The following is a 17653-nucleotide window of genomic DNA, read 5'->3' as shown; positions in this document are numbered from 1 at the left end:
GGCTGGCACCGAATATGGCCCCTGAGCATCCCCAGGAGTGATCACTAAGCACAGAACCAGGAGTAAGCCCTGAGCATAGCTGGGTGTGGCCCCAAAACCAAACAAATCCAGGTGAGTATCAGCTTCAGGTGCGAGCGAGCCACACCCTGAGATAACTCTCTGCCCAATCTCTCCCTCCGCAGAAACAGCTGATTCTTGTGATTTCAGATTTTTCCAGGAACTAAGTTCATAAGCAGAGTGTCCTTAGTAGGACTCCCAATCCTTTCGATTTTAGATAGAATCTTTCAGAGGTCTGGATGGGGTGCAGAATGGGTTTGGGTTTCCTGGGTTTTCTGGTGGTTAATATTTCTCTATGAAGTGAAGTGAGTAAGATTTGCACCCAATAAAGGTAAATCAGAAGAAAAAGGAATTTTGCTGAGCCAAGTGAAGATGACGGTGTTTTATGGGATGGTGTGAAGACCAAAGGGTTTTCTCATAAAACTGAGTTCTAGCATCTTCTGGTGGAGAAGGTGTAACCTGTGTGCCTCAGGGGAGCCCTTTGAAGCCCAGCGCTGGCTGGGCGGGCGTGAGGAGGGCCTTCCCAGAGCCTCCACCCAAACCCTCTGAACCCCAGAGACCCACACCCCCTACCCCATCCCCCAGCCCGCCTCTCATGGTCTCCCTCTTCCAGCCATTTCCCATCAAGTTTCATTTCAGTAGCACAAATCCTGTTTTCACAGTAAATGGAGTTGAAATTAGAGGGAGGCAGGGCTTACACGGAGGCTCCGAGCTGCCTCTCTGTAACATCCGCTTGTGCCCTGGACACATCCAAAGACAGCTCAAATGGTCTATTTCCAAGTCGACAAGGTCTTTGCTAGTGTAGATGCTGGTTTAGGACATAGCTGGTGGGTAGGCGTCCTGGGGTCCGTTAATCTCACTGGTTAGGATGTCTCCGAGGAAATGACGGTAATTGGGGCCACCCATTCGATAGTGAAAGTTGAGGCCACCACCCAGAACGCCTCATCCAGGCAGGGCGAGTGCCCAAGGCCTGGAACCTCATCCTCTGGTCTGGAAACCCCACACATTGTACAATGTATCCGTTTGAAGTTTGTTTACCTTCTCTTTAATGACTTAACAGAAAAAAACTGCATGATGAAATATATTTTCTCCAAATATATATATATTTATATAATATATAATCTTAGTTAACTCAAAGGTATATACATTGTATAATAAATAATATTTATAAAAAGAGACTTTTTGAATATAAAATCAAAAAGATCAACAACTTCTACAGCTTTTTACAAACCTTTGGATACAGCAGGTCGGTAGGGAATTCCTGTTGGATACTATGACCCGACTACAGCAAGAATCATTACAATGCGCTCAATGGACTATTATTAAATAATTACTTGTCAGCTACTTGAGTACGCCCCAGAAACATGACTTTATCACTTTTAATATAGAATACATAGATATGAAAAGACTTTGAAAATTTGTATCCACGCTGCTGAAGTAATTCTCACGGAAGCAAGCATTATCCAGTTGCCATGATTGAGAACTTGAGCCTGGTGAGATGAGGGGGCAGCTCGGGAAGGGCACGGGGTGTCTCGGGCAGGCTTTGCTGCCGGAGGTTTAGAGGGCCGGGGCAGGCCTGGCTCCTGGACGCTTGTGCTGAGCCCTGCCCCCCCTCCCAGGGCAGGCAGGAAGGCGGGCAGCTGAACCTGGTTTCTTGGGTCAGTGTTTGACCAAAGAGAGGAGGTGGGAAAGGAAGGGAGCATGGTTTCGTTCCATCCCCTTTCTGCGTCTCTCCTTTCTACAGCTCCTTAAGACGGAGCGGGGGGCCTGACCCAGCCTTCAAATCCGTGTGCCAGTTTTCCGAGATCTCTCTAGAAGGCCAGCATGGCATTAAGACCCATTCATTCCCCAGGGCTGGGACCATGGTCCCTCGGCACAGGGATGCGGCCGGGGATGGAGGTGGGAGACTCCACTCACGTGGGGCCCATCACTTCCCCGGGCCCCAACCTGGGGCTGCGGGTGGGCCTCACCCTGTGTGCCCGACCGTCCAGCTGCTCTGCCTGTGCGCTCTGCAGAATCCATAGGCGTGGGGGAGGGGACCCCGGGGGGTGGGGCACCAACTGGTCCCTTCTCCCCTGAGGGAGGCCTCGCCACCCCAGACCTCACCTATTTACAACACCCACCACCCAAAGGAACAGAACAGCGGGGTGAGAGGCTGGACGAAGGAGGACCCACGGCTGCCCTCTGAACATCGGGAACCCCACTGCCTCGTCCAGCTGTGCCCCGGGCCTGTCTGCTTAGCTGGACCTATGGCTTTGGTCAGAACGTGCCAGCCCACTGGAAAGGGGCAGACCAGAAAGGGGTCGCGGGGGTCTGCCCCTTCCCCTTCAGGCATCTGAGAGATTCCCCCCCACCAACACATACACACACACCCCCAGAAGCAGTTTGGAAACGGGGTAGCGCCCGGGCTGAGGTCTTCAATGCCGGGGCGGGGGCTCTCATCGCCCAGCCCGTCGAAGGAGACGTTTTGTTGTTGGTCTTTATTTTCTTTCACACGTGCAAAGATAAGCCTCGGGCCTGAGGCGAGCAGACCCTAGAGAAGGAAAAGGAAAGCCCCTTCCGTGAACACCACGCACCATCCGGGGCGGCCAGAGCAGGAGGCGGGGGGCGGCGGCCGTGGGCGCTGCAGTCCGAGACCCCAGCCCGGCTCCGGAACCTGCTCCCCAGCGGACTGCGGTGGATCTGCCCGGCCACGCGCTTCACCCGGTCCCAGGACCCTGCGGGGAAGGAGGTGGAGAAATCAGTCCCAGGCTCATTCCTGGGAGCACAGAGCCTGGGTGTGTGGGGGGGTGGGGGGTGGAGGAGGGGGGCTGGGCGTGGACCCTCAACACGTCTCTGGTAGTGGGAGGTGACGGCTCCCAGACTTGGGGGTCTGAGGTAGGAAGAGGGGATCCCCAAGCTTGGGCAGACTTCAGTGTTGCAGACCCAGACTCAAACCCTGCCCACACACCCCAGCCCCAGGCTGGGCCCCCCCTTCCTGTGACCTGCCTGCAGGAGGCCCCATCTCCGAAGCCCAGGGCGGATGCGGCACCAGACCCCTGCGACCCGGGGCGCCCGCGGGCGCTTTGCCCTCCCTGTCTAGTTGCATCCCGGGCGGTCCAGGGAGGCCCCGAGTGCGGTCACGGGCGTCAGCTCCTCCCCAGTGCTGATGGAGGCAGCGAGAGACGTTTTATAGGAGCCGAAGCCGAGGCTGAGGGAAGCCAGATCAAAGGGGCAGGCCCGGGACTCGGCGGATGAGTGAGCTACCAGCACTTCCGGCCAGTCCAGACTCACAGGCACGCGGGGCTCTGCGTGACAAGGGAGAACCCGGGGCCCGGGGCTCCGTGCCCACAAGCAGCAGGGTGCAGCCGGCCCTGCAAGACCCCCCAGACCCACCACGGGAGAAGCCAGGGGCTCCCTCCAGCCTGTCCTCACCGCCCCACGCCCCACCTGCCTCCAGAGGGGCATCAGGGAGACCCGCCCAAACCAAAAAGCAGGACTGGCCCCCAGGCCTCATCTCACACTGGGGGTGCTTGCGGGGCGCTGCTTGGCTGGGGGTCGCTGCTGCACCCCCCCCCTCCCCCAGCACATGGAGTTCTTGATCCCCATGGCAGGTCAGTGCTGGGCTTTTGGGTCCATCCCACCCCCCATGGGACACGGTTCTCACCCCTGGTCCTGGGGCTCAGAGGCCATGTGGCCCAGGCCACTCGCCAGCCTGAGTCACTTCCCAGGGTGCCACTCCAGGAGGGGGCCCCGGGCCGGGGGTGAGGGTCCAGAGCACCCTGGAAGGCAGAGTCTGGCTTGATCCTCAAGTGCGTGGGCCGGAAAGGGGAGCCAGGGCCACCAGCAGCGCTGGCTGCTGGCAGGGGTCGGGTCCCTGGTGGGGGAGTTTCCTGTAGCCCCGAACGACGCCCAGCATCTCCTCTCCCGCCTGGCCCCACCCCAGAGGCTCCGTGCCCCTCTCTGCCCCCAGCCAGGGCTGGCTCAGACGCCCCACACACCCCCAGACCGGGGGGAGGGGAGGCACTGGTGTGGCCACTGTGCTCTGTGGACGTCAGGGAGGGACCGTCTGGTCCCCAACATTCTTTCCACCGTCACGGGCCACAAGGACCCTGAAAGTTCTCTCCCGCTGTCAGAGGTGCGGAGTGCCCGTGGGGGGCGAAGGCCCTCCTGAGCCTCAGGCTGTCACCGCTGCCACTGCTCTGAGAAGCTCCCTGGAGCCTCCTGATGCTCCGGCCACACGCCCTGGAACCCCGAGACACACCAAGAACAGGGAGCGCGCGAGGCGGCAACCAGCTCGTCCTTTCTCTTGCCACCCGGTCCTGTGCAGACGCTGTGAAAAGTGACAAGGACTGACTTTCCAGGCTCCGCCTGCCACATGCCTGGGGGACAGGCAGTGGGGGGCTCCCGAGAGGGGCGAGGCGAGCCACGGAGTGGCTCTGTCACGGGGTCACCCAGTGGGGTGTTCCCCTCACACGGTGCACAGCCCAGGCGGCGGGTTCTTCGTAATTAGCCCAGTCCTTGCCCAGAGGTCTTTCCTGGGTGGGGGCCCACTCAGGAGAGAGGCCGGTGCAGACCAGCCTGTCTGTCTCGCGTGGCTGGCAAGTGGGGGCGTGGGGGGGGCAGGCCTGCGCTCGGACTTCTCAGGGAAGAGAGAAAGGGCACCTCGGCCCCGTTCCTTTCACCCGATGTCAACCCTGACCTGTCCTGGGGACCCACGGAGCCGGGGCCCGCTGGTGCCTCCCACGCAGGCCACCTCTGGGAAGCTTGGGAGCACCTGCCTTTGATCCCGGCTTACTCACCACCACTGCTGGGAACGAGTCCCTCCTCCTCCTCCCCATCGCCATAAACTCCGGCCAGGCCGCCTCACGCCTCCCTCCGCCCAGGCCTCAGATCTGCCGTGGTGCGGGCGAAGGCGCAGCTTCCCCCCACCCACCTCCTGCGGGCTGGCGGCACTGAAGCCCGTGCAGAAAGCTGGCCCTGGGAGTTCAAGGCGGATGCAAAAATAAAAAACAAAAACCCGACTCTGCCCCAGGGCGCCACGAGGCTGCGCCGCCGCCCTGCCACATGCCAGTAAAAGCCCTGGCTTCACCGGAAGAAAACCAGGGCCCAGGAGAACGAAGGTGCAGCAAGTCGGGGGGCAGAGTGGGCGCAGGGTCAGGGGTCTGGGTGCCCAGCCCTTGCCACAGCCCCTCTTCCAGGACCTCAGACACGGGCCAGGAGATCCAGTGCATATGTGCACACAGCAGGCATGCACGCACGCACACACGCACGCACGCACGCGCACGCACGCACGCACACACACGCACTAGTGTCCTCTGGGACCCTTCCCTCCCGAGCCTGGGGGACCCTGCCGGGTCTCCACCCTGCTCAGCCAGCCAGAGGAGAGGGGTGCCGGGCCCCCGCCACCTACCTGGCCTCTACTTGCAGGTGTGCACGTCATAGACTCGGATGCACTCCTGGCAGCTGACGTAGCAGCACCAGTGGAACACGCACTGGCACTTCTCCTTGCGCTTCTCCGTCCGCGTGTTGTGGCCACGGCCGCAGCACAGCAGGTCACAGCCGTCAATGCCGTGGGAGGTGACATTGCAAGTCCGGTCCCTGGTGCCGAAGGAGCCCGTCTCGGGGTTGGGCTCGCAGAAGTTGGGGGAGTTCTCGTAGTAGACCAGGTCCCGCTCCGTGGGCGGCTTGAAGAGCGCGTACTTGGCGCGCAGCGTCTCCACCCAGCCGCGCGACTCGCGGTGCTTCTCCACCACCATCTCCGAGGCGCTGTCGTACTTGTCCTTGAGGAAGTCGCCGATGGCGCGGAAGTCGGGCTGTGCCCACCAGCATGTCTTCACCTCGCAGCTGCCCGACAGCCCGTGGCACTTGCATTTGAGGTGCATGTGGTCCAGGATGGTCTGGGGAAGAGGAGCAGCCGCTGAGCCACGCACGTGCAGTGCCTGCCGCCCCCCCCCCAACCTTGGGAGGCTTCTCAAGCCCCCTCCCCGGCAGGAAAAGCCTCCTCTGGGGACGATCATGCCCCCCACTCCACTTCACACCCAACAGAGATTGCGCCCAGGGGTTGTTGTTTCCACCTTACAGAAAGGGACACGGAGGCTCCAAGCTTGGGTCGCTGCTTGGAGCAGAGAAAGTGGGGGTGGGGGTCAGCTAACCTCTTGGAGACACATTCCCAGCAGTGGGGTAGAGGAGGGGAAAGAAGTGTGAACAGGGGGGATGGGAGGGGGTTAACAGGCATGGTCCAGGAAAAGAGGGCAGAAGGATGCCCAGGGCGCCCAGAACCACAGGGGTGAGGCCAGCCAGAGAGGAATGGCAAGGGGTGAGCGCAGCTGGGGAGGAGCAGCCAGGGGCAGGCAGGGGTGAGGGCAGTCCAGAAGGAGCCGCCAGGGCCAGCAGGACTTACCGTGCGGCCAGCCTCATTATTGTGTTTGTTCATGGCAGAGCGCGCGTCAGGCCTGTTCTCACGGGCATCCGCGAACTCCCGGGACACCAACACCCCGAAGTCCGCGTCCTCGCTGCAGCCCCCCCACTTCCAGCCCTCGCCGGGGGGCCCCTTGTGGTGCGAGTCGCAGCCGCAGATGGTGGAGGTGCCCTCGGCACAGGAGCGCGTGACGGCGAAGGCCACGCCGGCCGAGGCGATGGCGTGCACAAAGGCGGATTCGCGCGTGGCTGCGGAGGGGGCGAGGAGGCGCCGCTCAGGCGGGGGTCCGGGAAAAGGCCGCCCCCCACCTCACCTCCCCGCCTCCCCATCCCCTCGCCCCTGGCACAGCACACGAACCCAAGACCCCCGCGGGAAACACAGGGCGGAGGCAGGAACGGGGGTGCGGAGGTTTGCAGGGGGCCGCCAGACCCTGCGCCCCGGCGCGCGGCCCGAAGCTGCCCCCGAAGCCCCAGCCACTCCCACCCGGGCGCGCCGGGCGGGGCCGGTCTCATGGCCAGGCGGCTGCCCCGGGGGGCTGCGCGTCCCCGCTGCTGACCCCCTCCGGCCTCCTCGGAGCCCCCGCGCCCCGGGGCGCCCCCTCCCCGGCCCTGCCCGCGGGGCCCGCGCCCGGCTTCCGGCTGGCGGCGCCCGGGCCGGCCGCGCTCGGTTCCCAGCCCCGGGAAGGCGGGGGCGGCGGGGGCGCGGCGGGGATTAGCCTGGGAGCGGCGCGGCCGGCCCCGCTGTGCCGGTCCCCGTCCGGCGGGGCCCGCTGGGCCGCTCAATCCGCCTTTGTTCGCGCGGTGTCACACCGCATTACCCGCATAATGCGGCCGCCGGGCCCGGGCCGCCGGGCCGGCCGCCACCGCGTAGCAACGGGCGGCTCCCGCGGCCGGGCCGCGCCCCCGGCCCCGGCGCCGCCGCGCGAAATCCCCATTGAAGGGGCGCCCCCGCCCCGCCGCGCCCGGGCCCGGGGCGTGTGAATGGCGCGGCGGCCGCAGCGGGCGCGGGGCCGGGGGCGCGGCGGGGGGCGGCGCGGGGCCCCTTTCAAGCCGCCTAAGCCCCTTGGGGCCGCGCGCCCCGCCCCGCCCGCCGCAGCCCCCGCCGCGGCCTCTCGTCTTCCGGCCGCCGACCCCGCGCCCCGTGCCCCCGCGCCCCCTGCGCCCACCCCACCCCGTTCCCGCACAGGTGCAGCGCGAACCCCCGAGCCCAACACCCCCCCCCCCCGCCATGGCCCCGCACAGGTGCAGCGCGAAGCCCCCAAGCCCATCCCCGTGTCCCCGCACAGGTGCAGCGTGAATCCTTCGTGCACCCCCTCCCATGTCCCGGCACAGGTGCAGAGCGAACCCTCCACCCCCCGCCCCCCATGTCCCCGCACAGGGACAGTGCCAACGGCCACCCGTGCACCCCTCATGTCCCTGCACAGGTGCAGCGCGAGTCTCTGAGCCCTCTCATGCCCACGCACAGGGGCAGAGTGAACCCCCATCCCGCGCTCCCCATGTCCCCCGCACAGGTGCAATTCGAGCCCACCCAGAGCGCGGGATACCCGCGGGGGGGCGGGGGACATGCGCGCCCCCAAAAGGCAGCAGCCGGAGCTACTCCTATGCAAGAGGACTCCTGGCAGGGCTGTGGGCGTGGGCCTTCTCCCGGTCACTCGGTGCACCCCACCATGTACCAGGCACACCACCAGGCTCCCACCCCACCTGACTTTCTTCTCTCCTAGCAGAGAGGAAGGCTTGTGGCAGAGGCTGCAGGGATGGGGCAGAACCCGCAACACACCAAAAAATAAAAAATCTGTAGAAAAACGGGCAACACCGATGTGCACGGGTCATACGCCCTGAGACTCCATCCGTCTTCACTGGCTGGTGTCCCCAAGCGGGAAAGCGAAATCAGAGGGGAGCCTTGCTTTCCCGCTTGGGAAAGTTTGGGGAGCGTCCAGACGCCAGGTCGCAGGATTAAGCGCTACCTGGCCCGAGGTGGGGCACCGGAAGCAGTGAAACCGACCCACGGCCAGGTCTGGTTTGAAATGCAAACCGCCGCCGCCACTTGGCCCCAATTAGAGGCCAACCCTTCTAAGTAAACAAGGAGTAATTAGCTTTGGTAATGGAAGCGTAAACAGAAACATCAGCCATTGATTTGCTAATTGCCCTGCTGTCCCCTACAATGACTGTGAGTCTGACAAGCCCCTCACACCTAGGGCCCAGAAGAGAGAGCCCGCACTCTAAAAAGGGGGTCTGGGGGCCAGAGAGATGATAGCACAGAAGGCAGGGCACCTGCCTTGCATGCAGCCAGCCCGGGTTCATTGCCTAGCCAGTGTCACATATCGCCCCCGCCCCCAGCACAGCCAGGAATGATCCCTGAGTGCAGAGCCACGAGGAAGCCCTGAGCATCACCAGGTGTGCCCCCAAACCAAATAAATAACAAAGTGGGGTCCTGCTCCCCCTCACACTCCAGGGCCAATGTATCAATGACAAAGCCCAGGTGTGGGCTAAGGGACACAATTGGTGGGAGGGGAGGGGTCACCAATTTTAGGACTGCAATTCTTCTGAGCACTGCCAGTCCATCCAGGAACTCCCGCGGACTAGAGCTCCCGGGGCTGGGGCACCTCCCCTTCCTCCCGACTCCCCTCCCTTGCCCCCTCCCTTGCCGCATTCTCTCTCCCAAAGGCTCCAGGTTGGAAGTCAGGTCCTGTGAGTGGTGGTGGAGCACCAGATGCCAGAGCCTATAGCAAGCAGGAATCCCCGACACACACACCCCTTCCCACAACCCCAGTCCCTGTGCTCATGTGCCTAGCAGGGCACCTCCCAGTACCCTTGGCAGCAAGGATGTGCCCCAGGCATGGGGTGATGGTGCCCTTTCCCCATGCCACTTCACACAGCCTTGAGAAAGTATCACACATGTGGGGCTGGGCTGGACAAGGGTCAGGGAGGAGGGCTGCCCAGGGCAGGAAAGGGTTTCAGAGGCAAGATGTCCCAGGGCCCAGCTGCACCTGGGAAGGTGCCCACAGAGGCCCCCAACCCACCTTCCCTGGAGACTAGCGCGAGAGGTTCCTCTGCACCCCACAGCCCAGAGCCAGGCCGTGCCCCGGTGCCCTCCCGGGAGGAAGTGCATATACCTTTGTCCAGGACGGGCCCAAAGATGGCCAGGCTGTCGTCGATGGTGGTGCAGTTCCAGCGACGGCCCCGGAACTGGTGCTGGCACTCCTGGATGCCCAGCTTCACGCCCTCAGCCACACTGGGCATGATCTCGATGTAGTTGCGGCAGAAGCGCAGCTGCTTGGGGACCAGGCCGGGGATGGAGCCGCAGAGCAGGGGCTGTGAGCCCAGGGATGTGTACTGCTGACCCAGGGCCAGGGACCTGCAGGCAGACAGACACAGGACGGTGAGCCTGGAGCTGAGACCTCGGGGACCCGGCACTCGGATGCAGTTCATTGACCTCAGGGACACGCGTCCCTTGAAGGACAGAGCCGTGCTCGCTCCAGTGCAGTGCAGGGATGTGCAGCCCCGCAGACCAGGCTGGCGGGGGGCCCAGGTGACAGAAGATGGGAGTGAGGGCTAGGTCTGTCCCCAAGCAGGCTGGACTAGGAGTCTTGCTTCCTGCAAACTACCAAGGGTCTGCGGGAAAGAGCAAGGAGGCAGGGGCTGATCCGACCCCAGCCCCACCCAGAGAGGCCTCTGCACTGCAGGGTGCGGGCACACGCCTGGCACCCCACCCTGTCCCGCAAAGCCATCTCTGCTGCTCTCGGCAAGTTCTGGGAGAAGCGACTCTTCTCTTGCCAGATACGAGAGGGTGGCTGTCTGGGAACAAGTATAGCACAGGGTCAGGCGGGAGAGACCCCAGTCCACAACAGTGGGCTCTGCGAGCTTGGTGTGGGACAGGAAAGGCAGAAATGACATTGGGTGGGAGATGCTGAGAAAACACCCCTGGGTCTCAGTGGACACAGGCCAGCGTGCGTGGGAGGAAGGAGTCCCCAGGGTGGCCCTTCTCCCTCGGCGTCCAGCATTGAGCCAGGTCCTGGTCTGTCAGCAGCCTCAGTTGGGTCCTCCCGAGCCCCCTGCCAAGTGATGGCTGAAACCCTCAAAAAGAAACTGGCAGGGGGATTGCTGGAGTGATAGCACAGCAGGTAGGGTTTTTGCCTTGCACGCGGCCGACCTGGGTTCGATTCCCATCATCTCATATGGTCCCCTGAGCACTGCCAGGAGTAATTCCTGAGTTCATGAGCCAGGAGTAACCCCTGTGCATCACCGAGTGTGACACAAAAAGCAAAAGCAAAAAAATATACATGTTAAAAAGAAACGGGGGCTGGAGGGGGTGCAGGGGGCAGACGAGACGACACCCGGATCTCTCTGGCCTCAACAGGGATAAACTGGACGGTGCTGTTGACTCTGTGGCAGCCATCCACTGCGACAGACGTCCAGCCATCACGGGGAGAAGGACCCATTTCTCTGTGTGTCCACTCTGGTGAGTGGCAGAGGAGCCCGATCTGGGGGTTCGGGGAGACTGTCCGCTAGATGTTGTCAGAGCTCGGGTGCAGGGGTGTCTCCCGAGGGGAAGGGACAGATCACAAGGGCTGACTGGTGAGTCCTTTACAGCCACTCTGGCTCCAGCCACCTTCACGAGGGCCTGTCCACTCTCCCCAGGGCCTGTGGCCTTTAATCCCCACAGCAGCCCTATGGGCCCGGCGCCCTGCGGCCAACCCCCAAGGGCTCAGCAGTGCGCTGGTGACTCACCACAGCCCCGGGGCCATCCTGCCTGCTGGGTCCTGGGGGAGAGGGGGCAGGGGACCCTGGCATGTTTGCATGCTGAGCCCCCACACTGGGCTCTTGCCTCAACAGAATGGAGCACGCCAGCCTTGTGGACACCTGACAGCTGCCCTGCAGAACCGTCCCCTCCTGCCCCTCCTGCCCCTCCTGTCCCTGCTATGAGCAGGTGAATGTGTTCACAGTGACCATCAAAGCTCGTGTCCCACCCGCTGGCATGTTGGCCCCGTCTATCCGGAGGGCCCGTCTTGGAGGTGCTGACACCGTCACGGCGAGTCTGTGATGGAGGAACTCTGTACCCACGGTCCTCACTCCTGGGCCCATTTGACAGGTGAGGACACCGAGGCCAGGGTGCTAAGCCAGCCGCCCGGGTAGGCAGCGCTGAGCCTCTGTCCCCCTTCCAGGGGCCTCTCCCCACGCTCTTTACCAAGCAGTCCCGGCCAGGGAAGCTGAGGCCCGGTGCGGTATGGAGGACTCTGCAGATGGCCATCATGGGGCACAGAGGCGGGGTCCAGCTCCCCAACTCCCTCCCGAACCCGAAATAGGGACAAGCAGAGAGCAGAGCGGAGGCAGGACACGGAGGCTGCCCAGCGAGCCCCTCTGAACGAGCATGGGGTGACCTGCCAGCCTGGCCTGCTGCCTCAGCACCCAGGGCAGGCCCCGCGTCCTGCCCACTGGGCCCAGGCCCTTCAGGCTCCCCAGCTGGGCTCCCCCACGCAGGTGCCCAACTCCCACCACAGCCTGGAGGTGAAGACTAGCCCAGCCTGTCCCCCTGCCCCGCATGGTCAGGCCGGCGGCACGTCACCTCTAACACCAGGAGTCCATGCCACCCTGCTCTGCCCCGGCATCAGCCTCTGCTCTGCCCCGGGCATCACTCTACTCACCGGCCCACCGGCCCCCTGCCCCCCTACCCCGAGAGGGGGGTGTGTGACTCGGGACTACTCCCAGGCTCTCCCAGCAGCTCAGCCCCAACACCAGCCCTTCCATGGGGGACCTCATTCAGGCCTCACAAGAGCTCTGCACAGTGGGTGCTGTTTTACATGGGGGGAAACTGAGGCACAGAGAAGCCGGTTGACAGGCAAGGAAGTGGCTAAGCCAGAATGCAAACTCTGTGGTTCTGCGTGTGAGCTTGGCACCTTACAGTGGGCTGGGCACTTGCCTTGCATATGGCCAATCCGGGTTTGATCCCTGGAACCCTATGAGCCACTCACCCCAAAACTTGCCAGGAGTGATTCCTGAGTTCAGAGAGCCAGGAGTAACACCCTGAGCACAACCGGGAGTGGCCCCAAAACTAACTAACTAAAACTCCAACCAAATAGGAGCCTTGGGGCTGGAGCGATAGCACAGTGGGTAGGGTGTTTACCTTGCACAAGACCGACCTGAGTTTGATCCCCGGTATCCCATATGGTACCCCGAGCACTGCCAGGAGTAATTTCTGAGTGCAGAGCCAGGACTAACCCCTGAGCACTGCCGGGTGTGAATCAAAAAGCAAAAACAAACAAACAAACAAACAAAAACAAACATAAGCCTGTCCCAGCCCTGAGCCAAGAGGCACCAGCCCCTCTCCCAGGTTCCCGCGTCCCCTCCAGCCTTGCTCGCTCCTGCCTGCCAACCTCATACAGGGATACAAGCTCTCCGTGCCTCAGTTTCTCAGCCATGAGCTTCAATGTGATGAGCGAACCCGCGACTGGAAGCTGAGGGGACACACTCTGGACACAGGGCAGGGGGCTTAGCTTGTGCTTAGGGGCTGTCCCCAGCACCCGTCCCTCCCTGTCACCCAGCTCATTCCTCCCTCTGTGACGGACCTTCCCTTCCAGCCCCGCACAGCTGGAGCAGAGACGAGTGGGCCCTTCCCAGTGCCCAGTCTGAGCTGCAGTGACCAGACAAAGCACTGTGCTCCCCAAAGGGCCAGGGGTGTGGACACCTGCAGGTCTCCGGCATGGACCTCAGCCCCCACCTGGACATCCTCCTGGCAATTGAGAGGGGGCTCTGGGAGGGGGTTTAGCTCTATGCCTCGCAGGTGCAGGGTCTTGGTTTCTGGGGCAGAAAGGAGGTCTCGCCCAGACCCACGCATCTGCCCTGGTGCTGCCCAGGTGCTTGTCCCCATGTGGCACTGCTGGTGCCCACCCCCTCAGGAAGGTCACAGGGAGACTGTCCCAGCCAAGGGGAAGCCACTTGGTTGGATTTGCCCAGGCTGCTCCTTGGTGCCTCCGGTTTCCTTCTGCTCCTGGAGGGACCCCACAGTCCCAGTGGCACACGCGTGCACACACACATACACACATACACACACGCTCACACGCACGCACACACACACCCCTTCCACCTGACTCAGGGTCCCTTCGATTCAGAGGCCTCCAAGGGCCCCAGGCCGCCCCCTTTCCTGCGCCTGCCTTCGCCATAGTCAGATCTTAGCACCAGTTCGTCTCCGGTTCATCCAGCCGAGTCTCAGTCCTGGCCCCTCCACTCCCCCACCTACCACAGCTGATTACCAAAGGGCCAGGCACACGAGAGAAAGGTGGATTCTCGGGGCCAGAGCAATAGCACAGTGGGTAGAGCGCTTGCCTTGCCCATAGCTGCCCTGGGTTCGATCCCCAGCACCACTCCTGGTCCCTGCACCCCATCAGGAGTGACCCCTGATTGCAGAGCCAGGAGTAAGCTCTGAGCACTGCTGGGTCGCCGGGTGTGGGGAGGGAAGAAAGAAAGAAAGAAAGAAAGAAAGAAAGAAAGAAAGAAAGAAAGAAAGAAAGAAAGAAAGAAAGAAAGAAAGAAAGAAAGAAAGAAAGAAAGAAAGAAAGAAAGAAAGAAAGAAAGAAAGAAAGAAAGAAAGAAAGAAAGAAGGAAGAAAAGAAAAGAACAGTCTCCCAGGGCTAATCCGACCCCCATCCCGTCATCTTGCAGCCCCTCGGCCCTGCTCCCCAGGGCTGCGGCTTCCGGGGCTTCTGCCCACACACAGGACAAGACTCCTCGGTTCCGCTGAGGAAATTCCTTCGCTGAGGGCCTGAGACAATGGTCAGCTCCCAAGGGAAGGAGAGACCCGCCTGGCACCAGCAGCTGGTGCGGGGGAGGGCAGAGGGCACTGCCAGGCCTCCTCAGGTGGGCAGGGGCTATTTATACCGGGCTCCTGGCTGCCCGGTGCCCTGCCCCCACCTCCCGAGGACAGCTCTTCCTCTGCCCAGCCACCCACTGCCCGGAGGGCTCAGGCCAGGCATGGGCCGCCAGCGGATGGGCAGCAGATGCTGGCCAGCACCCAACGGGCTGCTTGACCCTGACCCCTCAGATAACAGGCCTCACTCTATGCCTAATCAGTCTCTCAACACTGCACACTACAGGCTATACACATACGCACACACACGCGCGTACTCTCACACACCCAGGCATACACAAGTACACACATGTAGACACTCATACACTCTCACACACATGTACACACTCATACACATACGCACAGCTTCACTTAAAGAGCCATGGGGTGGGGTAGGGGGCTGGAGCGATAGCACAGCGGGTAGGGCGTTTGCTTTGCATGTGGCCGACCTGGGTTCGATTCCCAGCATCCCATATGGTCCCCCGAGCACTGCGAGGAGTAATTCCTGAGTGCAGAGCCAGGAGTAACCCCTGTGCATCACCAGGTGTGACCCAAAAAAGAAGAAAAAGAGCCACTGGGGGCCAGGGAGATGCCCCAGGGACTGAGCCCCAGCTCTGCATGTAGGAAACCCTGCCTGGTTTAATTCCTGAAATTCCTGAGTACCAGCAGGAGCAACTCCTGAGCACTGAGCTGCTGAGCACTGAGCTAGGAGTAGCCTTTGAGCATCACAATGTGAGGCCCCAAAAACACACAGAAAGAACAGGATGTGGGTTGAAGCCCCAAATCCAACTGGGCAGCTTCTCAGACACCCAGACACACTTCATCTGGAACCTTCCAACGTTCTGGTATTTTAGACATCGAGGGGTTAAAGTCACCTCTCCCCTATCTCCAGCTATCTCTCCCCCCCACCTCTTTTGGGTCACACCCAGTGATGTTCAGGGGCCACTCCTGGCTCTGCACTCAGGAATTACTCCTGGAGGTGCTCAGGGGACCATATCAGATGCCAGGGATCGAACCCAGGTCACCTGCCTGCAAGGTGAGCACCCTCCCCGCTTGCTATCTCACTCCAGTCCTATCTTTAGCTTCTTAAGCTGTGGGTCCTGACCCCCTATAGAGTCGTGTGCCTAGAGTCAGGGATCATGAAACATTTGGCAACAGTGAAAAGTTTCTGGACACAAACAGCGAGAAACTGAATCCAAGTCAGCCATGTCCTGGGTGTGAGGCGGGGCTGGCAGCCCGAGCTGGGGCTGCGTTTCTTGGGTGAAGAGTGGTCATGCGTGGGAAAAGCTGAAGACATTCTGGTCTAGTTTAGGGTGTTTCTATATCTTCCCAAGTCACTTTTCCCAAATGGAATCATATACAATTTCCCCTCTCCTCCCTATACCTAAAACAAACTCCTTCCGGCAACTGGGTTTAATCCCCAGCACCCCATACGGTCCCCTGAGCACAGAACCAGGAGTGATCCCTGAGCACAGAGCCAGGAGTAAGCCCAGAGCATCACTGGGTGTGTGCCAAGAACCAAAACAAAAAAGTAAAAATGCAGGATGAGGGGCTGGAGCAATAGCACAGTGGGTAGGGCGTTTGCCTTGCATGCGGCTGACCCGGGTACGATTCCCAGAATCCCATATGAGCCCCTGAGCACCGGCAGGGGTGATTCCTGAGTTCAGAGCCAGGAGTAACCCCTGTGCACCGCCAGGTGTGACCCAAAAAGAAAATGAAAAAATGCAAGATGACCGTATCAAGCAGTTCTGATCCTAGTTCTCTTTCCGAGGAAAGCAGGGCCCCCACGCTGGTGTGTGGACGCCCCGGCCATACCATGCCCAGCTGACCACAGGCGGAAATGGCCCCCAAGTCCCCCAGCAGATGAAGCTCGGTACATCCATTCGCCAGAATGTTACTCGGACATCTAAAGAGACACAGTATTGGCACCTGGAACAGCCTGGGTGAGCCTTGAGAACACGCCGCCAGGTGAAGTGGCCAGTTGCAAAAGGACAGACTTTTGCAGACAGACCCGGGTCAGAGGCGGCGCACGGGCAGAGCCAGGCGGGCAGGGGAGGAGGGGCGGCGGTTGCTTCACGAGGAGAGTTTCTGTCTGGGATGACGAAACGTACTGGAAAGAGATGGTGGTGCCAGTTTTGCAACCCCGAGTCGACTCAACGTCACCAAACTGTGCCCTGAGAAAGGGACCATTGCAGGGAAGGGTGAGGCGGGCTGGGGCTCCAGCCCTGCAGCCCCTCAGAGGGACGTTAATGCCCCAGGGAGGGTCGCCTGGCCCTGTGGGTGGCACTGTGGAAGATGGACCTGGGGTGCAGCCCGGGGAAGGCTCTGGGGCTCCCCTCCTCTTCCTGCTGGTGTCAGGGTGAGCGCCACAGCCGTGCCCTTCTGACTCACGCGCCCCTGGAACCCGGCTTTCCCCAGGGCGTGGCTACCTGTCCCTCCTGCCCCCAGGCCCAGCTCTTATGACTCGGACCCAAAGACCTCAGGTCTCCACCAGCTGGTGACACAGGTGCCAGAGGAAGTAGGGTCAGGAGTGCTCCCTGCGGGCTCCTGGGCAGCTTCCGGGTCCAAAGGGGCCTCCCACTGGGACCAGATGGAAGTTTCCAGAAGGGGAAGGAAAAAATCTCAAAAACAGATGGAAGAAAAGAGCCCGATGATGGCTTTAGAGCTTTCCATTGAGGTCCAGAGGCCCCTGGGGGCCGCCTGGCACCACGAGGGAAGGCTGAGACGCTCAGGTCAAGCACGTGTGTTCCGGGGGGGGGGGGGGCGGGGCAGAGGTGTGTCCGGCCCCAGCAGGACCACAATGCTGGCTCCTAGTCCAGTGGTGGCCCCACAGTGCCCTGGCAAAAATCAGGGGACAAGGCAAGAGGAGGTTGCCTTGTCCTGGCCCACACGAGGCTGAAACGGCTGCTGCGTCCGGAGGCCCTGGCACCAGGCCCCTGCCATTGGCCATGCCGTCCTCGGGACTCCCGGCAGGGGAAGGGGGACCCAGGACTGGGAGATGAGCTGGTAAGAGAGACCCCCCCCACATCACCTGCACCCATAGGGCCCAGGCCTCCTGCTGGGCTTCCTAGCGGGTCAGTCCCAGCCCCAGGAGGACAGTGAAAGTGTGGAGTGGCCAGCAGTGTCCACTCCAAACCTGCACTCGATCCTTAGCCTCTGCTTCATGCACAGTTGAGTGATGGTTCTGGGTGATTATTATTATTATTATTATTATTATTATTATTATTTAGCTATTTTGGGTCACACCAGCAATGCACAGGGGTTACTCCTGGCGGTGCTCAGGGGTCCATATGAGATGCTGGGAATCGAACCCGGGTTGGCCCAGGTTGCAAGGAACCTGCCCAGGTTAAACCCGGG

General features: G+C 61.6%; 1 protein-coding gene across 1 annotated transcript in view; it reads right to left on the bottom strand.

Moving 5' to 3' along the window:
- Nucleotides 1-1091: 1091 nt before the first annotated feature.
- WNT3 (Wnt family member 3) overlaps nucleotides 1092-17653 on the bottom strand; it is a 39598-nt gene continuing 23036 nt past the window's right edge. The window contains exons 2-5 of the mRNA XM_004618023.2: nucleotides 9570-9811; nucleotides 6440-6705; nucleotides 5450-5936; nucleotides 1092-2774 (exon numbers count right to left, since the gene is read on the bottom strand). Coding sequence (XP_004618080.1) covers nucleotides 5457-5936; nucleotides 6440-6705; nucleotides 9570-9811 — 988 coding nt within the window. The 3' untranslated portion in view covers nucleotides 1092-2774; nucleotides 5450-5456. The remainder of the gene's footprint in view (nucleotides 2775-5449; nucleotides 5937-6439; nucleotides 6706-9569; nucleotides 9812-17653) is intronic.

This window comes from Sorex araneus, chromosome 3 (genome assembly GCF_027595985.1).
Source record: "Sorex araneus isolate mSorAra2 chromosome 3, mSorAra2.pri, whole genome shotgun sequence".
Classification (NCBI taxonomy): domain Eukaryota; kingdom Metazoa; phylum Chordata; class Mammalia; order Eulipotyphla; family Soricidae; genus Sorex; species Sorex araneus.
This window is presented reverse-complemented; position numbering and strand designations above follow the sequence as displayed.